The sequence below is a fragment of the Vulpes lagopus genome, chromosome 10, assembly GCF_018345385.1.
Source record: "Vulpes lagopus strain Blue_001 chromosome 10, ASM1834538v1, whole genome shotgun sequence".
Classification (NCBI taxonomy): Eukaryota; Metazoa; Chordata; class Mammalia; order Carnivora; family Canidae; genus Vulpes; species Vulpes lagopus.
The window spans coordinates 108712385-108739301 of record NC_054833.1 but is presented as its reverse complement, the minus strand read 5'-3'; the positions used below and the strand labels follow the sequence as shown (position 1 = coordinate 108739301).

General features: G+C 56.3%; 1 protein-coding gene across 4 annotated transcripts; it reads left to right on the top strand.

Annotated features, from left to right (window-relative positions):
• The first annotated feature begins 1333 nt into the window (after nt 1-1333).
• Nucleotides 1334-25016, top strand: RIPOR1 (RHO family interacting cell polarization regulator 1). 4 transcript variants are annotated; one of them, XM_041769925.1, is made up of 22 exons: nt 1334-1531; nt 16711-16837; nt 16955-17107; nt 17277-17355; nt 18023-18046; nt 18128-18181; nt 18322-18474; nt 18582-18645; nt 18743-18786; nt 18865-18990; nt 19422-19570; nt 19645-19774; nt 19858-21399; nt 21484-21605; nt 22479-22611; nt 22879-23014; nt 23123-23284; nt 23552-23710; nt 23852-24048; nt 24138-24221; nt 24394-24484; nt 24631-25016. In XM_041769925.1, the coding sequence occupies exons 2-22, from the start codon at nt 16734-16736 to the stop codon at nt 24726-24728; spliced, it is 3804 nt and encodes a 1267-aa protein (XP_041625859.1). In that variant the 5' UTR covers nt 1334-1531; nt 16711-16733; the 3' UTR covers nt 24729-25016. The 4 variants fall into 4 exon arrangements, with proteins under 4 accessions (XP_041625859.1, XP_041625857.1, XP_041625856.1 ...); XM_041769923.1 differs by lacking the exon at nt 1334-1531 and adding an exon at nt 9043-9218 and having other exon boundaries at nt 21487-21605; XM_041769922.1 differs by lacking the exon at nt 1334-1531 and adding an exon at nt 9044-9218.
• The last annotated feature ends 1901 nt before the right edge of the window (nt 25017-26917 follow it).

Below are 26917 nucleotides of genomic sequence, written 5' to 3'. Positions count from 1 at the left end.
CAAATCTGGCCTTTTAGATAAGAAGAGCCAGGACTGAGGGGAGGTGAGGTGAAAGACGATATCACCAGCTCCTCTCATGTTTCCTGCAAGAAATCCCTGCAGAGAAGAAACTCCTGGCTCAGTGAGTCACTGGTTTTATAAGCCAAGAGAGGTGGAAAGCAGATTCCAGGAAATATGCAAGAGGAATCTTGGGGAAAGTTTTCAGCTTTAGTGTGAAACTGTCAAGCCTCTCTACTTTTGTAGGAACTAGAGGGGAAAAAGAAGAGCGAGAATGACTAGAAAAACAGCAAAGCGAGAGCCTGTACCTCGGGGCAATTTGGAATAACCGGAGAGATGGCACTAACTCGGCAAATTTTCCAGGCAGCTTCAGAGAAAGAGAAAATACCCTAGTGTTCCAAGGCCTTCCATCTTTCGTAATGTAACAGATATTTACACAGCATCCGTCCAGGTCCTGTGATGGGCACTGGGCACGAGTAGTGAATGAGGCACCAGTCCCTGGCCCACAGAGCTTCTAGCCACGGAGCAAGGAATTGCACGCACTTAGGCCACGTGACAAGGGAAGAAGCTTCAGGGGCATGAGGCCGCTGTGGGGATCGTACAAGGCTTCTTGATGCCTTGGGTAGGATCATCCAGACACAAGAAAGGACAGGCTTAATTGTAGCTGGCAGCCTAGAATAGAGAGAGCAGGGCTGTTTGGAAGAAGTGGAGGGAGAACAGTTTGGGGAACAGAGCCACAAGAAAATATTGGATGGATCTTTTCTCTTTTTCTATTTTGGGTAATTTGCTTACCTACAAAATTGGGGTGTATGTGTGCATCTCCTAAATGCCAGGCCACCTATTTGGCACTTTCTGTTTATTTACAGAGAAATTCAGTTCACCAGTGTTTACTGAGCTCCCTGAGCAAATAGCTGGGCCCAGGGCTGGAGTAGGCACAAGGCACAGCAAAGGCAAAGGCCCAAAGGTCGGACACCCTCCCTACCCCCGCCAAACATCTCAGGGAAAAGTCTGTCCCTTGGGTCTGGAGTAAGGTAAAGGAAGCTGAGGTCCAAAGGCAGATGGAGTTGATCTTCAGACTTTGTCGAATGGGGAGCAGGCTGAGTTCTAGAGAGATCCATGCCCCGAGAAGCTGAGGCTGGGTGGGGGAGGTCCCACCTCAGCACATTCTCTTCTGTGTGACGTTGGAGATAATTAACCCCAGGACCCTAACAGCTGCCACCACCTCCCTTCAGGAATTCGGGCCCTCCCTGCATGACATCTAGGCCACACTCCCACTGCACAGCTCTGGGGGAGAAAGGAATCTCATTACAGCCTTTTAGCAGATGCACTGGCCTGGAGTCACCTGCACCCCAGTCCCCTTGCTGGGACAATCTCTGCCAGCACCCTGGGCTCCCCAGGGCCGAGCCTGATGAGTACCTTACCCCTGGGCCATAAACCTGCCAGTTCTCTGCCTGTCCAGCTCCTATGGGCTCTCCAGGATCCTGACACAGCTCACAATGGCATCTGGGGGAACAGGGGAGCCCCAGAGGGGAAGGTAAGAGCCTTGGGTCCCATCCCAGCCTGGCAGCTGGTTCACTGTGATGCACTTGTTAACTTTTGAGATCTAGGACCTCTGAGTCTGAGAATCAGGTGGAGTGACTGGACCTGAGTCCAGCCTTGGTGTGTGGAACCTATACAAGAGCAACTGTCCCTTTCAGAAGGGGAGGCAGATGAAAGGCTGCAGTGGGAGCAGCATGGGCATTGTAAGCATGACCAGGAGGTTCCTGAACTAGCCCAGAGTCCAGGGAAGGCATTCCAAGGGAAGTGATGTCCAAGGTGAGGCTTCATGGGTAGGCAGGTGAAGGAAAGAGGAAAAAGATCCACAGGACAGCCTATGAAGGCATGGGAAGCATTCAGGATGTATTCAGGGTCCCTGGAACTAGGAACTCATGGGTGGGGGGAACTGGCCAGAGATGAAGGACAAGTGAGGAAGTGACAAGGGACAGGGTCCACTCTGCAAAGGCCATCAGCTGCCCTGTGGAGAATGGACCAGGCTGGGTGAAACCAAGGACACTAAAGGGACCAGAAGGGACCAGAAAGGAGGTGCACGTGGTGCCCTGGCTAAAGGTGGGGTGGGGAGGACAGGACAAATGCTGGCTTTTGGGGTGTTAGGGAAAAGGCTATGCAGACTAACATGAGAACCCGAGAAGGGGAGCAGTTTGGAGGAGATAACATGGGATTGACAGGAGTTTGGGGAGCCCAAAGATCATCTTAATGGGTAAATGGAAGGAGAGATGGGGGCAGGGGCCGAAACTCAAGATATCACTGTGGGGATGGGAAGAAGACCCTGGAAGTTGTCAGGATGGCCTGGAGAAAAATACTAAGGATGAGAGAAGGGAGCCCAATACCCCAAAAAGCCCACCGAATGACATGAAGAGAAACAGCCAGAGAAGCAGCTAGAATTTCAAGAAGAGCAATCGCAGAAGCCAGAGAGTTTTAGAAGAGAGGGAGGATGTTGTATATTCAACACACCTGGAACAGGTCAAAGGCAGAGAGGACTGGGAAGTGGAGGGTCAGGGAGTGGAGAAGCTTCGGAGTGTGGAGGATGTCTTAATGGTGGTGGCTGAGGCTCCAGTGACGGTGATCTGCCACCAGGTCTGAGTGTCTGAGTGTGAGGAGAGCTGCTACACCCTCCAGGGGCTATCCATTCACAAAAACAGGACTTGGGGCGATGGGTGCCCCTGGAGCCGGGCAGTATTTTGTAGAACGTCTGATTGCAGTGTGGATACTTCCCAGACGGTGGCGCCAAAGACCAGAGCTGCACTTCTTAGGAGAGGCTGGGGCTAGGTGGGGGTCAGTTCCTGGATCCTGCGCCCTAAGATCATCTTGGGGGGGGGGTGTGACCACATACAAGGTGACTGGGACCCTCCCGACTACAGTGCCCTCCAAATCTGTCAGCACAGCTCTCCTAGTGGTAGGAACTCAGAAATAAGCTAGATGTTGCTCCCCGCAGCCTTTGGCAAGGGGCCTGGCCTGAAAGGGTCCCAGGGGAGCAGCTCATCCCATGATCTGGGAGAGGCGTGGACATCCCTCCCACTTGTCCCTTGGGAGAAAGTTGTCAGGAAGGAAGGAAGGACGCCTGGCCCAGCCTGTGGGACAGTCACCCCACCCCAGCACGCCACTATTCACAGGCTCCCCTGGAGGCCAAAACTGGGGACAATAGCAAAAGCCCCACCCTGCCTGGGGCAGAGTCCCCTGGGGGAGTCACCTGTGGAGCCTGGCAACCTTGGACCAGAAACATGCCTATTAGGTGCCGGGGCTGGCCTGGTAATGCCTCAAGAAGTGGTGGCCATGTTGTGTTTGAAAATAATGATGTATTCACTGCAAACCATTCTTTATAGAAGTAAAGACAAAAGAAAAAATAAAACCAAGTGAAATTACAATGCCTGGAGGTGATAACCACAGCTGGCACCAGGGCTACATCCTGACAGCTCTTGTGGCCGGTGGATGCAGGTTTGCCCTGAAGAGACTCCCACTGCAGGAAAACAGGCAGCTGTGCTGGTGCATTCCTCACTTCACTGTATTTATTGTGTTGAGCACCTTTCCCTGCTGAGAGATATGAAACTCTCACTCCCTACCCTACCCTGACCTAACCCTGCCACCTCTCAGACCTCTGCTCCCTCTGCTGCAGCCCACATGACTCACATACAACAAAGCAAGCCCATTGGTGCCTCCAAACCATTGCCCTGCTGTTCCCTCTGGAAGGGCCTGGAATACCCCTACTCTGGGTCATTTCCTCCTCCTCCTTTTTTTTTTTTTTTAAAGATTTTATGTATTTATCCATGAGAGACACACAGAGAGAGGCAGAGACATAGGCAGAGGAAGAAGTAGGCTCCCCGCGGGGAACCTGATGCAAAACTTGATCCCAGGACCCTGGAACCATGCCCTGAGCCAAAAGCAGACACTCAACCACTGAGCCACCCAGGCATCCGTGGGTCATTTGCTTCCTGTCATTTCCCTCTTGTCCTTCAGTTCTTGACTCAGAGAGGCATTACCTCTGAGGCTAAAAGGCTACTAAAGTAGCCTCTCAGCCCCATCACTTGATATCACATCGCCCTGGTTGTTTTCTCCAGTTCCCCTCTCTCTCTGAAGTCACCGTACTTAAGTGCTAACATAAGGATGATGTGTTTTGGCCAGAGTGTAAACTCCTTGAGAGCAGAGACCTTGCCTGTCTGGTCTGCCACTATGCCACCAGCATCCAGAATGATGCCAGGCACATAATAGGTGTTCGATCCATGCCTGACTTCCATTTTCAGTAGCCACAGAGTATCTCCAGGCATATGTGCACCTGCTCTGTCGCCTGCTGATGTTCACATGGACTGTGCCATCCCTTATCCCTAATAGCAAGCCAGTAATCAATATCCCCAGGCACTGCTCTTTTCTTGCCTGTGCAACTCTTTCTTCAGGATGAATTTCTTGAAGTGGAACTGAAAAAGAAGTTTGCCCTTGACATCCTGAAACATACTGCAAAAACTACTGTTAAACCCTCCAACCAATTCCCACTCTTGAGAGTATCCACTCACATATCATCCCTCACTTCCAATTTCAGAAGCATAAAAAGAAATAGTGTCTCTTGTTTATATTTGCATTGTATTGATTATTAATGAGTGGAGCGCATCTTCAAATTGCAGTTTTAATGGGTGAATAGATGGATTCAGTTACAGCATCAGAAAAGAGAAGTGGGGGACACCTGGGTGGCTCAGCGGTTAAGCGTCTGCCTTCGGCCCAGGGCATGATCCTGGAGTCCTTGGATCGAGTCCCACATCAGGCTCCCTGCTTGGAGCCTGCTTCTCCCTTTGCCTATGTCTCTGCCTCTCTCTGTGTGTGTCTCTCATGAATAAATAAAATCTTAAAAAAAAAAAAAAGAAAGAAAGAAAGAAAGAAAAAGAGAAGCGGCCCCACGAACAGCGAACAATGAGGTGACAGTGGTCAAGCTAGGACCCTTGTCCTTTGACACACAGTGGGCAGTAGAGTCCAGCCTGGGGCTGGAGGGGAGTGGAGGTTGGTGGCAGGTACAGATCTAACCAAAAGCCCCGACATCCTCCCTCTTGAGCCTTCATCTGCCCCCACCATTCAGGGACTCTCTCACACACACACACACTGGTGACACAGAGGTACAGAGACTCAGGGAGGTACCCGCCCTGATTGACAGTGAGTCCCCATGAGTAGGGACTAGGGGACTCACCGTTCCCCTCCCCCAACACGTCTGGTCCCTCAGGGGCTGAGCATGCAGCGGACTCTGCGTGGTGAATTTCTGGCCGATGAATGACTACTGCGCACTGTCCAAGGCATGTGGCCACAGGCACAGTAGGGGGCGGGCTTCTACTCTGTTGGGCAGTGAGGTTGCATGTCAGCTGTAGCTTTGGAGGCTGTGGAGTGGGGTGAGGGAAGCTTCCGTTTTTTCTGGATTTGGGGACTTGAACGGCATTACTTGCAAAAGTGGAACTAGCTACACCATATGCGAGGACTTGGGGTTCGCTGTGGGGACTTTTCTCAGGCCAGAGACCGTCCTTTCTAACTCATGGTGCTCATGGTTAGAAATGGTGTTGGTTTGGTGTCCTGCTCCGGCTCTCAGCCGGTGCAAAGCCGAGCATGTGCTCGGGGAGCCATGGCTGACTCAGGGTCGAACTCATTCGGCTCAGTGAGCTAAGTTGGAGCTCAGACTCTGCCCCTTCCTAACCACAGGAGCATGGAAAGGCCCTGACTTCCCGGAGCCTCAGGCGGCTCCTCTGTAAAATGTATTTCAGCGGTGTCCTTCCTCACCTGCCTCACTGTTGTTGAGAAGTCTGAAAGGCCTCCAACACCCCATAGTCCTCAGCTACTATCCCTCCTTCAAGGGCACCTAGGCAAGGGGAGAGGACAAGCTGAAGGTTCATGTGTCCCATTTTCTCACTGCAGCTCCATCCATGCCTGGTCCTGGTGATCACAAGGATGAGGAGCCAAGCCTGCTCACAGACAAGGACGATAGGAAGTAGTGCATGCTCAGAAGGGTTGAGTGGGAAGCCAGAGGACACAGGTTTCTTGGAGGAGGTGACGGTTGAATCCTTTTCCAACCCAAGTAGAAGGGAAGCTGAAAGAAGAAGCAGAGGCCAGACCCTGGGAGCCACAGGTAGAATGGCATAGTGGAACCAGAGCAACAAAGGCTGGTGGGATGCATGGGAGATGAGATGTGAGGTCACTGTAGGCCAGACCTTCTGAGTCGGTCTTAGAGGCTTGACTATAGAGTCTGAACTTATCCTCAGGGCAATGGGGAGCCAGTATGACCTGATTCATGGTTTATTTTATTTTTTTAATTTATTTTTATTTATTTATGATAGACATAGAGAGAGAGAGAGAGAGAGAGAGAGAGAGAGAGGCAGAGACACAGGCAGAGGAGAGGGAGAAGCAGGCTCCATGCCGGGAGCCCAACGCGGGACTCGATCCCGGGACTCCAGGATCGTGCCCTGGGCCAAAGTCAGGTGCGAAACCGCTGAGCCACCCAGGGATCCCCTGATTTTTAGTTTAGAAGATCAACCTAGCTGTTGAGAACAACTGTAGGAGATGAAAGTGGAGGCAGGGAAGCCATAAAAAATGGTGGGCCAAAAAAAAAAAAAAAAAAATGGTGGGCCAAGCCTAGGTACCAACTGTGACCATGCAGAGACATGACCACACACAGAACAGAGTGGTTATGAAGTGAGGGAATCATCCATTAGAAATGGAAATTTTCAGGGCACTTGGCTGGCTCAGTCAATAGAGCATGTGACTCTTGATCTTGAGGTCGTGAATTTGAGCACCACCTTGGGGGTAGAGTTTACTTAAGAAAAAAAAAAGTAGAAGTTTTCTGGAAGTGGAATTATAGAATTCCAGAATAAGAAAGAATTCCCCAGATTGTGCTCTGGTGAGGCCCTATAATCAGTGCTGCCTCATCAAAGCTCCAAGTAATGGCACAGGAGCCAGCCAGAGGCATCCTCCACCCCAGGAGCCAGCAAAGTGCCCAGCCCTAAGTACTCAGTGGGTGTTTGTAGAATTAATTAATATACAGTACTTGCAGTGAGAGGTGCAGTACACGGAGGGAATTTGAAACATGTTTGGAGGTGGATCAATAGGACTAGAAGGCTAAATGAAGGTGGGGGGTAGGAGAGGGAATGTCATGCTTCATGCATTTACTCATTCATTCACTGGCTCATCTAAGTAAATAAATAAGTATATATATATATATATATATGTAAAATATATGTACATATATAATTTTTTAAAGATTTTATTTATTTATTCATGAGAGAGAGAGAGAGGCAGAGACCCAGGCAGAGGGAGAAGCAGGCTCCCCTCAGGGAGCCCGATGTGGGACTTGATCCCTGAACTCCAGCATCACTCCCTGAGCCAAAAGCAGAGTTCAACCGCTGAGCCATTCAGGCGTCACACCCTGTGTTTGTTTTTTTTTTTTTAAGTAGGCTTCACACCCAGTGTGGAGTCCAACACCAGGCTTGAACTCACAATCCTGAGATCAAAACCTGAGCTGAGATCATGAGTTGGACGATTAACTGACTGACCCACTCAGGCACCCCATCATCTGATAAACATTTCTCAGACTCGTATCATGACCCAAAGACAGTGGTGATGAGGACTTCCATGGTCCCTGCCCCCACAGAACTTAGAGACCCACAGTGAGGCAAGTTTAGGCACATGAGCACACATGGGCACAAATGCTGCCTGGTAGTGATGGGTGACATGAAGGTAGTCACCGGACATGGAGGGAGAGAATCACAAGGAGAGGCTGTCAGAGAAGGTGGTCAGAGGATGCCTTGCAGAGGAGATGACTTCAGAGTGGGTAAGGACCAATGTGCCAGTTTTGAGAGCTCCAGGGAGGCCAAACCTCTGGCTCAGGTGGGAATCTGAGTGGAGGTCAGTGCTTTGCGGAGATGAGAGGAAGGAAGAAGAGTCCCTCAGGGCCAGTCATGAGATCTAGTGGGTCATTCAGAGGCTGTAGAATGGAAGAGGGTGCTGAGCACAGAGGACAGCTTGGGATGCTCAGCAGTGGTTGGATGGAAGCCCTGGGACTGGATGATATTATAGGGTAGGGAAAGAAAGAGAACCCTGTCCCTGGAAGCAATCCCCAGGTTCAAGGTCTATAGAGAAAGGTGTGCTGCAAAGGAAGGCAAAGACGAGGGACTGGGAAGTGGGAGACCTGGGAGGGAGAGTGATGTGTGTCTCTTGGAAGAAGCGCTGATGATGGAGAGGATGCCTCTGCCTCCCGCCCCCCCCCCCACTTCTGGGTTGTGTAGACCAACCCTGGGAGGTGCAGGTATTCAGGAACCTCTTAAAGTCCCTCAGCCTACTCCTGGGTATGTCTGTGCTACCTCTAAAGGTGAAGGGCTGGAGAGTGAAACCTGAAGGGTGGGGGCGCGGAGCTCTCAGCTGCTCCTTAACCCACTCGAGGCAGTATTCCAGTCCCTTTATTGGGAAGGACTGGGCGCTGGCCCACTTGGCCAACATGTACCCCAAGCCCCCGTACCAGCCCCTGCCGTGCTCTGCAAACAAGGCCTGAGGCTCCCCAGAAGCCAATAACCCACGAGGGGTGAATGCACGGGCAGGTGTCCAATGGCGACGCTCCAGGCCCCACGGTTCCCCTCCCAGAAACTGACCCTGATCCTTTCCTCCAACCAACTCAGCCCAGCAGTGGCCGCTCCAGGACCTGTTTCAGGCGGTCACAGATTGGAGGGCCTCAAAGACCTCTGGAGACACAGACTGTGAGAAGGGGGTAGGCGAGCGGGGCTCTCCCGGCGGCGCACCCGGCTTGGGGGTCAGCGCGGGGAGGAGCGGGACCGGCTTTGCCAGCGGCGGTTCCCGCGGATCCAGCGCTGGGAACTCCCGCCGCCGTCGCGCCCTCCGGGCCCCGCCTCCCCGCAGGCCGCTGGACCCCGCGGGCCACTGGCGGCCCCGTTACCCGAGGGGCGGAGCGAGCCGCCGACGCCTCCCGGGTGCTGGGCGGCGGGAGCGCAGTGGGTGGGGCGCGGCGCGCCGGGGAGGAGAGGGCTGGCCCGCGGCGGGGCGGGCGGCGGGCGGAGGGGCGGGCGCCGGCTGCGGCGACAGCGGCGGCGGCGGCGGCGGCGGCGGCGGCGCGACCAGGCCGGGGCCGGACGAGCGCACGGAGAGGGCGAGGCCCGCGCAGCCCAGCGCAGCCCAGCGCAGCCCAGCGCAGCCATGTGAGTGTCACCGCCGTTTCCGGGGCCCGCGGGCGCGGCCGGGGCGGGGCGGGGCGGGGTGCGGCGGTGCGGGGGCCTCCGCAGCGGTCCCGGGTCTGCCGCCCCGGCCGCGGCCCTGCCCCGCCGCGCCCCATCCCCGGGAGCCGGGCCGCGCGCCGCGAGTCCCCCCGCACCCCCCCGGGCGCCGAGGACGCCCGCAAAAGCCGCCGCCTCTGGGCCTTCTACCCTCGGGAGGCCAGGCCGGAGCGGCCCTTGCCCGGGGCTCTGGGGTGGGCCGGGCCTGGGCGCTGGCGGGGGCGCCCTCCCGGAGCCCCGGTCCTCGGCGCGGGGAGGCTGGGCTGGGAATGGGGAGGGGGCGACGAGGGGTGCAGGCCAGCCTCAGAGATGAGCTAATCTTCCGGGCCCCACCGGCCGGCCTAAGCGGCTTTGGGGCCCGGCCGGAGGTGGCCATTCCCGGCCTGGCTGGGCTCTTCCCCCGGACGGCTGAAGCTGGAGATGATCGCCCCAGCCTGGCGGGGGAGCAGACCCTGTCCCTGGGAAGAGGAGGCTGCTGCGGGTCCCTGCAAGCAGCCAGGCTCGAGCACCCTGCAGAACTGTTTCGGGGAAGGAGCTGCTGACCGAGGCCAGGGATCTAAGCCTGCCCTCGGCACCCTCTGTCGTCCTCCCGCTGTGGAGGCCTGAGTCCAGCCTCCAGAACTGACCCTTCCCAGCGGGTCGTACTGGAGTGATTCCAGATCGGTCCAGACTGGCTAGCGGAGCGCTACCGTGTGCAGTCTAATATGGCAAATACAACAATAAAGGTGCCGGCCACCATGTGTGGGACCTGACCCCTGGGCCTGCCGCATGCACTGGCGGCCCCGCCAGCACAGCCTTCTGAGGATTATGGCAATCGGGCAGATGCAGAAACAGGCCCAGGGATGTGAAGTAACATTCTCAAGGTCACACATCTGGCCTAGGGAGGTGGGAACTAGAACCAGCCCTGAATTTTTGCCATTGCGCTCCCACTTTTGTGGCATGGGGGGTAGAGGTGGGGAAGAATTAGCGCGAGGTACAAAACACTCCAGCGGGGCAAGGAGGCCTGGCTTGGCCTCCACTCTACCCACCCTCCCCATCCTGGGTTCTGTGGGGCACCAGTCAGACCGAGGCCTGGATTTGGTGAGGGTGAGGGTGAGGTGAGCACGCAGGGAGCCAGGCTGAGTGCACGCCGGGTGAGGCAGGTGAGGAGGGCGCGGCTCAGCCAACCCTGGCCCCTCGCTGCTGCTGGGGACTCCGGGCCCTGCCAGGCCCGGCCCAAGGGAGGCCACCAGCCTTCCAGGGCGCCGCCGGCCCGGGAATGTGACCAGCTGACCAGGGAGGGGGCCGGCAGGAAGTGAAGCCACCCGGCCGCCTCCGCCTGGTTCCGGGGTGGGGGGTCCCCGGCTGTGCGCGCGCGCGTGCGCGCCCCCTCCCCCCCAGGCAGCTGCGGCATGACGTCAGCAGCCGGGGTTGGGGGGAGTCGCCATGGAGACCGGGACGGGTTGGGCAGGGACCCCATTCTTCCAGCAGGCGCCCCTCGCCGGGGTTATTTTTAGCGTCTGTTTACCTCGGTCTGGGGCAGCCCCGCTCCTGGGCGGGGCTGAACCGGGGACTCCTGGCTGGGCTGCTGGCCCGGGCTGGCACACCGCTGAGCTGGGCAGTGCAGGTGCTGGGACCTCCCGGCCCACGCAAGCGCACCACTTTTGGCGTAGAGGGTATTGAGGGCGGAGGAATCTGGGGCCGTGCAGGCGGCCAGGCTTCCATTCCCTTCTGCCTGGAGCTGGCTGTGCTGCCAGCCCCATAACCTTTGGGACCTGGGATCTTTCCCACCTCCAGAACAGACTTCAGGGCTGGCATTAGTCCAGAGTCCCCTGGCTCCTATCATTCAGCCCTCACCAAATAAGGTGGGCCTTCGCTCAAAGCGGTTCGGCTCTTTCTTTCCCCTGCAGCAGGGAAGATCCTACTTCTCCACACCCTGAAATGGTCACTCGGGTGGATATTCTGATGGTCATTTGGCAAGAGTGCAGATCGGCAGTTACATATCCTGGTCCCTGTGGGACTAGGGAGTTGGTGATAGCAAAGCTCTAGTCAGAGAAAGAAAAGTGTTAGGACAAGTAGCCTACTCTGAATCTAGCCTATCCACTCAATTCCAGAATCCCAGGGGTCCCCACCTTGCCCTATGCCCAGGGAGCAGAACCCTGCTTGCTGATATAATCATAAAGTGGGGAAGAGACAAGGAAAATTGTATGCAAGGTAGGGGAGTTGGGGTGGGCACAGACTTGAAATCTACCCTTTCAACAACCCAGGATCTGCTCTTTCTATGTCCGGGCAGCCCAGTTCACTCAGCTCCCAACTCATACTCAGCCCCCTCCCTGACCTCCCTGGTGTGGGGCCCAGAGGGCACAGCAGTGAACCCCACAAACAGGCCCCTGCTCCCAGAGTTCACAGTTGGGAGACAGATGCTAAAGGAGAACTGACAACTGACCTATGTGGTCTTAGGGACCAGAGGAAGGAAGCTATGAGGCGCCTGAATGGGTAAACCAACCCAGGACAGGCTTTCTGGAGGAAGAAGTCATAGGGTAAGACTTGAAAAAAGAGGGGAAGTTGTTCAGGCTGAGAGTATGGGAGAAGGGTACAGGAGTGGTGGAGGCTGCTGCTCAAAGGCTGAGGAGCCTTGCAGGCATTGAGAGAGGGTCATAGAAGTTGGACTAGAAAGACCATGAGAGGAGCAGGGGACTGAGTAAAGGACTGGTTGAAGGTACATAAGGGAAGGCATAGAGGCCGAAGGGTGTTAAGGGGTCATGTCAGAGAATCTAGACTCTATCCCTCGGGTTGGGGGTTACCCATGGATGTTTCATAAGCGTCAACTAGAGGAATGTTAAAGACTTAGAGTCCTGGGGTCCGAGTATCTGGATTTGAATCCTGGCCCTACCACTTACCAGCTGGGTAATCTTGGGCAGATTAATGATTATTAATAATAGCAATTAATATTTATTGTGTGCTTAAAGTGTGGTAGTGTGTCCACCCCAACTTCCCTACCCAGGGACAATTTTCCCTTCCCCAAACACACCCTAGAGAGAGAAGTAGCTCATTTCAGACTCCCAACAGCCCTGGGAGGCAGTTGTTACTGTTAATTTAACAGAGGAGTATCTAAAGCCCAGAAAGGTTAAGAAATGTCATGCCAGAGGTCACACAGCCAGTTAGCCTCAGGTTTCTCATCTGCGAGTTGAGGCTGATAGGTTTTACCCTATAGGCTTGTTACCAGAATTAAACGAAATGGTGTTTGTTAATTAAGCACAGTGCCTGGCCTATAGAAAGAATTTGACAAAGCACTGTTTTTGGCATTGTCAGATGACTGTTATTGAATAAACAATGCGGGGGGTACCTGGTGGCTCAGTTAGTAGAGCACACAGCTCTTGATCTCAGGGTCTTGAGTTCAAGCCCCACGTTGGGCACAGAGCTTACTTAAAAAAAAAAAAGAATGGATTGTTACGGGTTACGTTTGAGACAGGGAGCCCACTGAGAAGCTGCAGTAGGGGTTTAGGTGAGAGTTGGTAACAGCTTGGACCTGAATTCTGTGGGGGTGGAGGTGAGGGGGTAGATTCCAGAGATGGCAGGAGTGAGTGGCTGAGTAGATGTGGGGGTAGTGGAGACAGAGGCATCCAGGATGATTCCTAGTTTCTGTCTTTAACAACTGGGTAAAGAGGCGGTGGGGCTGGCACAGGGAGGTTGACTGGGGAGATTCAGGTTTGAGAAGGAAATTGGTGAATTCGGCTTGGGGATGTCAAGCTCAGCTCTTTCTAATAGCTCACTCTGCATTGTCACTCAGCTTCCGGGGAGGCAACAAGCAGGCAGTTGGATATAGAGGCCTGGTGCTCAGAAGAGCGGTTTGGGCAAGGAAGAGATAAGGAAGCTGGCAACATTTAGATGGCATTGAGGTGTGGGAGATGTACCCAACCCAAGAGTGAGGAGGATGAGGCTCATTCCGGATGAGGAGAAAGACAGATTTGTGGGAAAATAAGACATACAGCCAGAGAGAGAGAGGTAGAAGACCAGGAACATGTTGCTGCCTCTTGAAATTCAAGGGAAGGAAGGGCTCAAAGAAGAGGAAGAGAGCTGCAAAGTGAAAAGCTTTACTGAGATCAAGCACGAGATAAGGACTCAACCTTGGGCACTAGATTCAGCACCAGGGAGGTCACTGACCAGTCAGGGGAGTGGTGGGTGGGAAGAGAACTGGGCGGTCATGGAGAGGAAATTGAAGTAGACATCTTTTCAAGAAATCTGACTCTGAAAAGGCCAAATGGAGGCGATGGTGGGGTCCCTGGAGGAGACATGGGGTCCACAGAGGGGTCATTTCATTTTGGAGTTATTAAAGTCAACTTTATATTAAAATACACCTACAGAGAGGGTGCATGTCTTAAGTGTACAGCTCAACCTATTTTCACAAGGGAACACACTCATATAGGATCAGGAAATAGACCCCAGGTTAGGAAATATAGAATGTTTTCAGCACCCCGGAAACCCCCTTGTGCCCCCTTTCAGGTAACTAGTATTCTGACTTCTATAACCATAGATGAGTTTTGCATGTTTTTGAACTATATATCAAGAGAACAATATACATGTTCTCTCTTGTGGTGTTGCTTCTTCTTTATGTCTGTAGGATTCATCCATATTGTGTGCAGTTTTACATTGTTTATTCTTTTTGCTGTATATGGTTCTATTATCTACTGATGGGGTAGTTGGGTGGTTTCCAGGGTTGTTTTCATTTTTTATGTGGGAGTGATTTGAACTTGTTTGAAGCGTGTGGAGAAAGTCTGAAACACTCATCGTCTGTGAGAAGGGAGAAAGATGAGGAGGGCCACACATGAGGATTTCCCAGGTGGGAAATGAGAGCCTGGATGAGGTTCAGAGAATCGCTCTGTGGTTCCAGCTCAGCTGCCGAGTGAGGACCTCTGGCAGCTCCTGCCAGTGTGTGCAGGCACAGAGAGGGCAGGGAGCTGGGTTGCCTAGCACTGGTTTCTGCTAGGAACGAGAGAAGCACAAAGTGCTAGGCATATTAGTAGCAGGTGAGTGATGGAGTGGTGGCTGTGGATCTAGGGTGAGGAGAAGGAGGTGCAGGGAAGAGAACGTGGAAGGCAGCTGGCAGAGAGAAAGGAAGCAGAGGCCAATTGAGAGCTCTGTGGAGGATTGTGTTTGTGAAATTCTGGGCTGTATCTCCAGTGACTGGCACATGCTTGGCACAGAGTTGCTTCTCAGTGAATAGTTGAATAAATGAGTGGAGGGCTCAAGAGGTCTCAGGTAGAAGACAGGGAAGGTGGGGGTACTAGGGAAAGGTTGGAGTCAGTGTGGTTGCAATTTAGGAAGGGGGCATTCCAGAGCCACGGATGTTCCGTGGAGGGTGGCTAATGGGAGCATTCCGTGGAGGGTGGCTAATGGGAGCAGAAAGACCAGTGTTGGGCAAGCAATACACAGGAATACATAGTTGCTAGTATAGGGTGCACAGCACCTGGTCTTCGAAGAGAGAGAGGAGGATAGCACTTCTCAAACTGGGCCTTTGGGCATCTTGCATCTGAATCTCTAGGCTTGTTGGCAGTGCTGACCCCTGGGCCCACCCAGCCTCTTGGGGAGGAAGTAAGCAGAACTGAGCATACAGGAGCAGGAGTATTTTGGGATGGGGGAGCACCCAGTCCTTCCAATGCCTGCTAGACCCTGAGGATAGTAGCCTCTATGCAGGCTGGAGTGGATGAGGGAAATTGAAGGAAAAGATACTGGGGGCAGGAAAGGGCTAACATGGGCAGAACTCAGCCATGTGAGCTGGTGGCCAGAAGGATGGGGCTTCATCCCAGGATGCAGCTTCTACTAGAAAGGAGATGCTAGCTAGGAAGTGGGACCTGATCCTCCGGCATGTGCCTGGACTGAGCACCCCCTCTGTGGATGGGGGCTTTGTGACTCTACCCAGTTCCTTCTCTGCTTCTTTCTTGGGGTAGCAACACATAATATGAGCTTTGTGCGGTCCCCCACTTTTAGCCCATCTGTCTTCTCAGCCTCCCAGACCCCTCCCGCTCAGTGCCTGACACTGCCCTCAATTGGCATAGCCCCTCCACTCCACACCACAGCCCTTTTTCTACTCCCTCGGGCCCACTTTCCAGTCTTCACATACTCAGAACCCCACCTCCCAGCCCTCTGTGCGCTCAGCCCTCTCAGCAGTCCTCTGCAGCCACTCGATGAGCTCTTTATCCTCACTGCATCCCATCCAGCCTCCACTCAGACTCTTCATCTGTTTATCCCTCCTTATTCACCGCCGCGCTCAACTCCCCAACTCCGAACCCCACTCGAGAGGACCCACTTCAGTCTCCTCCCCAAGGGAACCCCCAGGCACCCTCCCGGAGGCCGGCCAGTCCGAGGCCCCGGGGCCCCCCCTGGTCCAGCCGGTCCCGCCCCATCCCGGCTGGCTGAGTCAGGCGGCAGGAACTGGGCGGGGGGCGGCGCCGGGAGGAGCCAAGCCGGAGCCGCAGTCGCTGGGAGCGAGCGCGGAGCCCAGCTCGGTCAGCGCCTAGTGGCCCTGGGCCTGCAGGGACTCGGGCGGGAGGGCAGGCGGGGGGTGGGGAGCCGTCCCGGACCCACCATGAGTGCCAAGAAGAGAGGTAGGACCCGGCCTGGGGCGCGAAAGCTCCGGGGCTGGCCCCGGGGGGTGTGGGCCGGACTCGGGGGGCCAGGGGCACGTGCTTCGCCGGAGCGGGGCGGGGGTCTGCGGAGGATCCCTTCCCGCTAAGGGCGCGGGCGAAGGCGTCCATCTGTGACTCAGTTTCCAGGTCGGAGCCACAGGAAAGTGGAGGAGGCAGGGCTCTTCTTGGCACTGCCCCCCACTGGGAATCCCCCGGCTGCTGGGCGCTGGGGGGGCTCTGGCGCCGGGCGCCTGCGAGCCGGTGGGGGCTGGAGGGGAGCAGTCTCCGCGGGCGGGCGGGGCGCGAGAGCCGACCCCGCGCCTGCCGGGCCTGCCGGGCCTGCCGGGCCGCTCCGCTGCGCTCCCGGCGTGCGCCCCGCCCGGGGACCTCCTGCGGCCTCGCGGGGTGGGGGCGCGGGAGCGCCGGGTCACCGCGGCGGGCGGTGGGGGGCGAGTCCGGGGGCCGGGCTGGGGAGCCCGCCCCGCCCCCGGGTAAACAGCCGCTTCCGCACATTCTTCGCGCGCCCCGCCCCTTTCCTGCCCCTTCCCAGCCGGGGGAGGGTCCCCGCGCGACCCCCCTTCCTGCTCCGCGACAGGCGGAGCCTGCACCCCTGCAGGAAGCGGGGGCCGGGCCGAGGCCACGCTGAGTCCGAGGCCGAGTCGCCCGGCCGCCCTGTCATTAGCGCTGGGGCCGGCAGGGCTGTCGGACTCCCGGCGGCAGGCGGTGTCCGGCCGGACTGGCACAGAGGCCCGGCCTCCGGAGGGGGCTTCAAAGCCTGACTGGCGCCGGACACCCGCCCTCGCCACCCCCAGGGAGCCCCGCGCGGACTCATTCCATGATGTCCCTGTCGGTGCGGCCGCAGCGCCGCCTGCTCAGCGCCCGGGTCAGTAGGAGCCAGTCCTTCGCAGGCGTCCTCGGCAGCCAGGAGCGGGGGCCCAGGTACGCAGCAGAGGGGTGCGAATGGGGTCAAGAGAGTGTGACGGGGTTGGTGCTGGGTGTGCAGTGAGGGCTTGGGGACTCCTTCTGGTACCCCTCTGAGTATAGCCTCTTCTTCAGGAGCTTCCCGGCCTTCAGCCCCCCGGGGCCCCCACGGAAGCCCCCAGCGCTCTCCCGAGTATCCAGGATGTTTTCCGTGGCGCACCCAGCCCCTAAGGTCCCGCAGCCTGAGCGGCTGGACCTGGTGTACACTGCGCTCAAGCAGGGCCTGACGTAAGGAACTCCTCCCAGTGCTTTATCCCAGGATCTCTCCCTGAGCCCTCATCCCCTTTCTGCTAGTGGGAACCTTCCCCAGCCTCATAATCTTCTTCCTGCTGCCTCTACCCTGGGTAGCTGGAGGCTGCAAAGGTGAGCTAATTCTTGTAGTCGCCCCTTTCCCCAGGGCCTATTTGGAAGTGCACCAGCAGGAGCAGGAGAAACTCCAGGGACAGATTAGGGAGTCCAAGAGGAATTCTCGCCTGGTGAGTAAAGGATTGGCAAGGATGCCCTGGACTACTGCTCTTTGCCCTGGTGGCATGAGGGACAACCGGGTAGCAGGAGCTGTCTGTGACATCTAGGATGTTTTCTAGGGTGACTTAGCCCAGTTGTGACTAGAAAACAGGATATCAGGAAAGGCTGGGGCTGGGCAGGTTTCTAGACCCACCTCCCCCAGCTGTGTACACTTTCTGCCTAGGACCTAGTATCTGCCCGTGGGAGCTTTCAGTGGGGTGGGTCAGACTCCCACAGGCATGCACAGCTGAAGACTATAGTGTAGAGTACTGATAGAAAGTCTTGGTTCTTCCCTGGAACAGGTCAGGGCTTCCCAGAGGATGAAACACCTCTGCTAGGTCTTAAAGAATAGGAGTTCTCTGGTAGAGGGAACCTCTTCCTAGGGGTTGTGGAAAAGGGAGTGGGCCAGGGGAGTGGTACGGGAAGGGTCTTGAGGACCCCTATGTCACTAGGATCCACCAAAGGCCAGGCATGTGGGAAGGTGGGTCAGTCCATGCTTTGAGTGGAATGTTTGTAGACTATGATATGAGGGGGAGGAAGGCCATGTAGGAGAGGAGTTACATGGGTCTGGGGAGACAAATGCCCCTGCTGGAATACTTCCTGTGCCTCCTAAGTGCCTCTTCTCATCCTCCCCTGCAGGGCTTCCTGTATGACTTGGACAAGGTAAGTGTTGGAAAGGGTTAGCTCATGGGGAGGGTGAAGGGCTCTGGTTCTCTGGCCCCTCCTGACATACCTCTCCCTCAGCAAGTCAAGTCCATTGAACGCTTCCTGCGACGGTTGGAGTTCCATGCCAGCAAGGTATATGTGCAGCATGCATGTGTGCACACAACTGAGGCGGTAGATTGGTATCATAGGGAGATGGGGGGAGCTAAGCCCTGGGTGAGCAAACCCAGCAGTGAGTCTCAATTCTTCCACTACCACCCCACTCATCTGCCCAGATTGACGAGCTATATGAGGCATACTGTGTCCAGCGACGTCTCCGGGATGGTGCCTACAATATGGTCCGTGCCTATAGCACTGGGTCTCCAGGGAGCCGTGAGGCCCGGGACAGCCTGGCTGAAGCTACTCGAGGGCATCGCGAGTACACAGAGGTGAGAGATGAGTGTCCATGAGGCAAAGGCACAGGGTATAGCAGAGGTGGTGACAGGGCACTGTTCTTGACCCCCTCTTGTCCCTGTTCCCCCACCCCACCCCCCAGAGCATGTGTCTGCTGGAGAGTGAGCTAGAGGCACAGCTGGGCGAGTTCCATCTCCGAATGAAAGGTACTCAGTGATGTGGACAGACTGGTGGTGGGGAGAGGGAATTGTGTACCTGAGACCCCTCGACATGGCTCATCTCCTTCTCCTTCTCCACTCCCAGGGCTGGCTGGCTTTGCCAGGCTGTGTGTGGGCGATCAGTATGAGGTATGAGAATGTGCAGGGAAGGGCTGGGATGGGAGGGTCACAGCACCAAGGGCTACCTCATCCTGGCTGTTCACCTAGATCTGCATGAAATATGGGCGTCAGCGCTGGAAACTACGGGGCCGAATTGAGGGTAGCGGAAAGCAGGTGTGGGACAGTGAGGAAACCGTCTTTCTTCCTCTGCTCACAGAATTCCTGTCCATCAAGGTGATGTATCTGCCCAGGCCCACAGGACAACATGATCCTGTGACTCCTTAACCCTGTGAACCCCTCATGACCCTAAGATCATTACCCCTGTAATTCCCACCTGTCTTCATGGCTCTGTGACCCCGTGACCTTCATGACTGTGATTTCCTAATAATCTAATCATGTGAATATTGGGCCCCTCGGATGCCCATGAGGCTGTGACCCCATGACCTCAGTGACCTACAAATTCAGACCTCTGCGATTCCCATCCTCCCAGGTTGCTTCAATCCTCCATGGGCCCATCACTCAGAAAATTCTAGTCCCTGCAACCTTCTCATGACCCCATGATCCTGTGACTATTATATAATCCCTATGCATATTCAGATGTCTGATTTCCCACAACCTCATGACCTCCACACCCTTGTGACCTCATGATGCATTCTTGGCTATAGGTGACAGAACTGAAGGGTCTGGCCAACCACGTGGTTGTAGGCAGTGTCTCCTGTGAGACCAAGGACCTGTTTGCTGCCCTGCCCCAAGTTGTGGCTGTGGACATCAATGACCTCGGCACCATTAAGCTCAGCTTGGAAGTCACATGGAGGTTGGTGTTGCTGAGCAGCTTGGGGATAGGTCCAGAGGCTCATGGCACCTGCTAACAGCCTCTTCCCTCCTCAGCCCCTTCGACAAGGATGACCAGCCCTCAACCGCTTCCACTGTCAACAAGGCCTCCACAGTTACCAAGCGCTTCTCCACCTATAGCCAGAGCCCACCAGACACGCCCTCACTTCGGGAACAAGCCTTTTATGTGAGTCACAGGCCAGGCTTAGGCCCCACCATCCCCCAGGGGCTTCCTGGGGTGGTCCTGAAATGCTCTTTCCTCTCTCCCAGAATATGCTGAAGCGGCAGGAGGAGCTGGAGAATGGGACAGCGTGGTCCCTGTCATCCGAATCTTCAGATGACTCATCCAGCCCCCAGCTCTCAGGCACTGCCCGCCACTCTTCAGCCCCAAGACCTCTGGTGCAGCAGCCTGAACCTCTGCCCATTCAAGTCGCCTTCCGAAGGCCTGAGACCCCCACCTCTAGGTCTATGGATGAAGAGGGAGCCATGGCCCCAGCCCTGGCCAATGGGCATGCCCCCTACAGCCGGACTCTGAGCCACATCAGTGAGGCCAGTGTGGACGCTGCCTTGACTGAGGCTTCAGTGGAGGCTCTGGGTCTAGAAAATCTAGCTCAGGGACCTAGCCAGCTTGCAGACCCAGATCCCACCCATGGGGAGCAATCTGGTCCTGTCCCTCCTGCTGGGGACCCTTCCCATTCTGCCACAAGCCCCACCCTCAGTACAACAGGCCCTGCCCACACATCTACAGACCCTGTGCCATCAGCACATCTAGACTTGGTTCACAAGATCACAGACTCTAGCACTGCTGACCTGCCAGATCCCACCCATACCACTACAGGCTCTACCTATAATGCCATTAGCCCTAGCCACAGTGCTCCAAGCCCCATTCACACTACCACAGGTTCTACCCACAAGCCACTGGTCTCTCCACTCACCACTACAGGCTCTACCCCCAGTGCCACAACCCCAGTGCAGACCACTACAAGACCCACTGACAAAGTGATACTTTCCACTCTCACTGCTGTAGGTCCTACCCCCAATACTACAGGCCCCGTCCAGACCACCACAAGCCCCGTCCACACTACCATAAGCCCTACCCATACTACTGCAAGCCTTACCCAGACCACGATAAGCCTCACCCATACTACTGCAAGCCCTACCTATGCCACTACAAGCCCCACCCATACTACCATAAGCCCCACCCACACCACTGCAAGCCCCACCCATGCCACTACAAGCCCTACTCACAAAGCCAGGATGTCAACTCACACCACTACAAGTCCTACCCCCAAAGCTAAAGGCCCAGTCCAGAACACCGGGAGCCCCACCCATCCTGTCACAAGCCCCACCCTTATAACTGTAAGCTCTTCCACTTCTTTAGACTATGCCATGCTTCCCAGCCCCTCTACAAACACAGACTCTACTCTCCCAGGCACCCACACCTTGTCCTACGGCTACCCATCTTCCACTCCTTGCACTCAGGCAGACTCCATAGCCCCCAGCACTTCCTACCCAAGTCCCGCCTGTTCCAGTTGGGAACCGCTCACAAGTCCTTCCCCAGACCCACGAGAGCCCATCCTTCGAAGCCCAAGTCCCCCTCCCTCACCTCTAGCCCCTATGCCTCAGCATTTAGACCTTAGCCCGGATGTAGCCCCCCGGGCCCCAGTTCCAGGGGCTGCTGGAAGGGCTGGGGATAGGAGGCTGGAAGAGGCACTGGGGGCCCTAATGGCTGCCCTGGATGACTATCGTGGCCAGTTCCCCGAGCTGCAGGGCCTGGAGCAGGAGGTTACCCGGCTGGAGAGTCTGCTCATGGTGAGGAGGGCCGGGTAGGCTGCAGCAGCACCGGGAGGGCAGCCAGGCAGTGGGAGGTAGCACTGACTCCCTTCACAACCCCAGCAGAGACAAGGCCTGACTCGCAGCCGGGCCTCCAGCCTTAGCATCACTGTGGAACATGCCCTGGAGAGCTTCAGCTTCCTCAACGAGGATGAAGATGAAGACATTGATGGTCCTGGAGACAGGTGAGGGTGGTCAGGTGAGGGGGAAGAGGTAAGATGAGTGCCAGGTGAAGGAGAAAGGCCAGAAAGGGGAACAGGTGAGGTGGGGCCAGGTAGAGCACACAAGGAGAGCAGAAAGACTGGAGGTGGGCAGAAGGGGATGTACTTGTCAGCGTGTGCATCGTATTCACTCCATCCCCCCACGTCCGTGTAGTCCTCATGTATCCTTGATGCCTGTTTCTAACCCCATCTGTGTCCCCAGTGCTTCTCACCTCCCTCCTGGTCCCTGCAATGCCTGCCTCTCCTGCTGGTCCCCGTCAGCTGGTGATCCTGCAGCTCCTCCTCTTTCCCCTGGCCTCACCTTGGATCTTCCCTATGAACAGGCCCCTTCAGTGCCTTCCCATACACCCTGGGTCCCCCAGCATCAATCCCCTCTGTCTCAACCCAGGCTTGCCCGGAGAACCCAGCCCCTTGGCTCTCTGTCCCAGAGCGGCCTTTGCCAAATCCCGGTTGAGGGTTGTACCCAGCCCCTCCTTCCTCTGCTGCTGCCCAGGCTAGGGCCCTGTGCCCTGCACCCTTTGGGCCATAATCCCTTGCAGTCCACGTTGCATAGACCATCCCGCCTGCAACCCTACTCCCACCCACCCCAGCCCCAGTGGTCTTGGCCATTGTAGCTGGAGGTGGTAAAAGGCAGACAGACCCTGGAGATCCTCGCTACCACCTGCTGGTCCTAGTCCCCTCCTCCTTTTGGAAGTCTTCCATGAATTTACCCATTGTCTGCTGTCTGTACATCGTCTGTTCTTCCATTCTGGGATGGGGGGGACCTTAAATAAAAATATACTGGTGACCACATGGTGATGCTTGCTCCTGGGGTGGTTGACCCCATTTTTCTCTCAGGCCCCCAAACAGCCTGGAGCCTGGGGCTGAGGACAGCCTCGACTTAGCCAGTGCCCGCCCCCTCAGCACGGAGTGTCCAGCTCTGGACGCTGCCTTGGTCCAGCATCTGTACCACTGCAGCCGCCTCCTGCTGGTGAGGCTAGTGGTATTTCCCACACCCTCCTTTTGTAGCCCCTTATCCCAGGGAGCCCTGCACTTCAATCCCGGCCCTCCATACCTCCTCTGATTTCCACTCCCCACTGCCCCAGGGCCCTAGCATTTGGTTCTTGCTGAGTGGAACACTTCCCATACTCTGGCTATCCCCGCCTTGCCATGCATGCCGGGACTTGTAGTCCCTGGGTTCCACCCTCCCCAGTCTTTCTCCTGAGGTCTTAGCTCCTTGGCCACCCCTATTCTCCAGAAACTGGGCACATTTGGGCCCCTGCGCTGCCAGGAGGCATGGGCCCTGGAGCGGCTGCTGAGGGAGGCCAGAGTGCTGGAGGCTGTTTGCGAGCTTAGCAGGCGATGGGAAATCCCTGCCACCTCTTCCCAGGAAGGTAAAGGCCCTGTCTGCATGGAAGCTCCTCCCTTACCTAGCCTCATCTACAGGCCTGTGTGCCCATCCACCTTCTCTGTTGCTGATGGTTGTCTGCCCTTCCTCATAGTGGTGCAGTTCTCAGCCTCTCGGCCCGGCTTCCTGACCTTTTGGGACCAGTGCACAGAGGGACTCAGCCCCTTCATCTGCCCTGTGGAGAGAGTGCTTCTCACCTTCTGCAATCAATATGGTGCCCGTCTTTCCTTGCGCCAGCCAGGCCTAGCTGAGGCTGGTGAGTGGGCCGCCTACCTGCCCCCTCTGCCCTCCTTCCTCAGATCCCCAATGATGAGACCTCAGGAGAAGCCAGGTCAGCCCACCCAGACGTGCTGAGCTGAGCACTAGGAGGAACTAGTAAAGGCTATCTCCTTTGCACAGAAGGACCCAGAGGTGTAGGGTTTGCAAAGAGGGACCCTGGACCTGAGCCTGAGGCGGGAGCATTCTTCCCTGTAAGCATCTGGGTCCATCCAAACCCTGAGGCCCACGGCACTACCTCCCACAGTGTGTGTCAAGTTCCTGGAGGATGCTCTGGGGCAGAAGCTGCCCAGGAGGCCCCAGCCAGGCCATGGAGAGCAGTTCACCGTCTTCCAGTTCTGGAGTTACATTGAAGCCTTGGATAGCCCCTCTATGGAGGCCTTTGTGACTGAAACCGCCGAGGAGGGTGAGGCAGAGGCCCTGGTCACAAAGTGGCCTGACTCTGTGGGTGGTCTGAAGGTGTGGAGGTGTGGATGAGAGCACGAGTGTAAAAAGACCGCACCCCACAAGGCTCCACCTTGTTCCCACCCTCCCTTTCTTCTTTCAGTGTTACTGGTGCGGAATTTGAACTCAGATGACCAAGCTGTTGTGCTAAAGGCCCTGAGGTTGGCACCAGAGGGGCGGCTGCGAAGGGATGGGCTTCGGGCCCTCAGCTCCCTGCTGGTCCATGGCAACAATAAGGTCATGGCTGCTGTCAGCACCCAGCTCCGGAGCCTGTCACTGGGCCCTGTCTTTCGGGAAAGGGTGAGAGTCAGGCAGGTCTTCCTTGAGGCAAAGGCTGGGGCCCCAGGCTCCCAGTATCTGGCTAAGTCTGCCCTCCCCGACTTACCCAGGCCCTATTGTGCTTCCTGGACCAACTGGAGGATGAGGACATACAGACAAGAGTGGCTGGCTGCCTGGCCCTGGGCTGCATCAAGGTAACCCCTACCAACCCATTCCCCCCCATATCCCTGCCAGCCCATCCCCTGCTTCACACACCTGCTGCCTGTCCCCCCCCCCTTCACACCCCTAGAGGCTCCCTCAGCCCTGGGCCCTGGGCCTTTCCCACCTGCTCCACTGGGCCCACCTCAATCTTCTCTCCCCTGGTAGGCTCCTGAGGGCATTGAGCCCCTGGTGTATCTGTGCCAAACAGACACAGAAGCCGTGAGGGAAGCTGCTCGGCAGAGCCTGCAACAGTGTGGTGAGGCTAGGGGATGGGAGATATGGGTCAAGTAGAGTTCTGGAACATTTTGGCTGGTGGGAGTTGGAGTGAGTTGGTGTCAGGATGGGATGCAAGGGCCCAGATAGGGCTAGGATCACTCCTAATCCCATCCTTACTTATTACAGGGGAAGAGGGACAGTCTGCCCATCGACGGCTGGAGGAATCACTGGACGCCCTGCCCCGCATCTTTGGGCCTGGCAGCATGGCTAGCACCGCTTTCTAAATTTCCTACCCACTGGCTTCCATGCCTCTTCCCCTCACTTTCAGGGCTTACCAGGCACTGGCAGAGAGGGTGAGGGCTGGCTCCAGACACCTCTCCCCCACAGATTCCCACCAATTAAAATCTAATATATTCTTCTGTTGCCCTTGGGTTGGTAGAGTCAGTGCCTGCAGTCAAGTGCCTCCCAGCCTCGGCTCAGCACACTTGCCACAAATCAGTGTCCCACCATATCCCTTGGTTTTATATTTTATTTACAGAGTTTTACAGAAAATAAAAAAGCAACATGCCTTTCCTAATGGCCTGGCCTGGTGCACTCCTGACCCTCTGCTCCAGCATCCTCTGGCTATGGCCCTTCCTGACACTCGTGCTAGCGTACCTGCACTCCCAAATGTGACAATGGCATCTGCTTTAGCCCTGGAAATTCAGGCAAAAGAGAACCCAGAGGCTGGAGCTGGGGTTGGAAAAGAGAGCAGAGGAAGAGGGTGGTGGTAGGAGGCCCAGTCTGGGTCCAGGCTGGAGCCAAACCAGAGTTGTCCTAGAGAAAGCCCAGAGGTGCCAGTCCCAGGAATCCCTAGCAGCTAGCTCCAGGGTCCTGGAGGCAGAGGAAGCTGGCAGGAGAAAGCGTGGTGGGACCTGGAGCTTCTGGCCAGAAGGGGGCAGCAGAACCCCGTCAGGGAATGCCAGGCTCCTGGATCTTCGCCCAGCCTGGGCAGCTTCCTACCAAGGTGGCTGAGCTAAGCACAGGGAGCTCCTTGAGGGCTGGATAGGAAGGAGGAACAGATCCTTGCAGAGGGGAAGAGCTGAGGCCTGGGAGGCAGGAAACACGGATGGCTGCCCCCGTGACCCTAAACAGCAAGCTTTTTCTCTCTCCAAGCTGCCTCTCCTCTCTGTAATAACAAACCCAACTGAACCCTGAGCTCCCCACCCCCAGCAGCAGGCCAACCACTGCTTCAGGAAGCAGGGCTCCAGGGAGAGGTCTCACCTCTTCCCAGAGGTGCCTGGCACGTGAGTGTGTTAACCCCAGAAGGTTAAGAATTCTGTTTTGGTGGGAGGGGGGTGGAGGCGGGGATGGGATTTCAGGATGGCAGGCCTGTTCCAAAGAGGTCCCGAGGGAGGCCCACACCCAAGGCTGGACAAACAGGCTGTCTACCCTTCCCCTCATCCTCTGGAGCTTTCTTTATCCAGGGGCAAGGAAAACAGGGCCTTTACCACTCCCTGAGCCCACTCTGGTATCTCAGTGTCAGCGCAGTAGTGGGACACCGGGGAAAGTGTGTGTGCCTGGACTCAAGAGGAGCCAATGAGGTGCCAACAACCCCCACACACCCTGGGGAGAGAGAAGGGGGTGACCCAGATCCCCAGGGAGTCCTGCTCCCGTGTTTCAGAGCTGGGTATGAGGAGGTTTGGCTGGGTCTTTAACCACCTGCTGGGGAAGCCAAGCTGAGCAGAAAAACGGCCAACAGGAAGGAGCACAGGAAACACCTGTGTGTGGATGCAGGTGGCTCATTCCAGAAGAGTCGGGGGGCTGGGATGGGGGTGGGGGCAGGCAGACAGCCCTGAGCACATTGGCACAGCTATGTGCTCTTTCTGTAACTCTGAAGGGTGGCATGGAGGGGATGGTGGGTGGTGTGCAGCTCAGCTTTTTGGTGGTGGGCTAGGGTGGCAGGAGGTGGAGAAAGCGAACAAGTGATGGGGAGACCAAGGCAGCACCCAAAGTTGGCTACAGCTTGGGCCTGCCCCCAAGGGCCCCTGCAGGAATGTTGCAGTCCCAGAATTACCCCAAGGAGCCCCTCAGGCCTGAGGCCCCACAAGAGGCCCACTGGCAGGCAGGACTGTCCACTTGGATTCAAAGCATAGCCTGTGTGATGGGGAAAGAGGAAGTGAACACTGACCAGGTCCTGGTGCAGACAGGGGTGACTGGGCTATCACAAGCTCACAGCTCAATCCACAGAAGACAGGGGCTGGGCAAGAAGTAGAGGATGGAAAAATAACCCAGCCAGGGGTCAAATGGGGCTGTCAAAAATCTGAATGGCCTGCTTTCCAGTGCTGAGAAGGGATAGGGTCCCTAACTCTCTGTCCTGTATAAGGAGCACCGTAAGACCACAGCCTAGTATTCAGCTCTAGCTGAGGGTGGGTGTGAGGGTCAAGAGGCAGCATTAGGATACCGTGAGCAAAGCTGGGTACAGGTGAAGTAC

Bases quoted from the DNA above. Each gene is read 5' to 3' on its own strand.
- RIPOR1 (XM_041769924.1), top strand. From the start codon at position 15,232: ATGAGCTTTGTGCGGTCCCCCACTTTTAGCCCATCTGTCTTCTCAGCC. The intron at 16,838-16,954 runs GTACGCAGCAGA...CCTCTTCTTCAG, and splicing joins AGCCAGGAGCGGGGGCCCAG to GAGCTTCCCGGCCTTCAGCC. The intron at 18,646-18,742 runs GTACTCAGTGAT...CTCCACTCCCAG, and splicing joins GTTCCATCTCCGAATGAAAG to GGCTGGCTGGCTTTGCCAGG.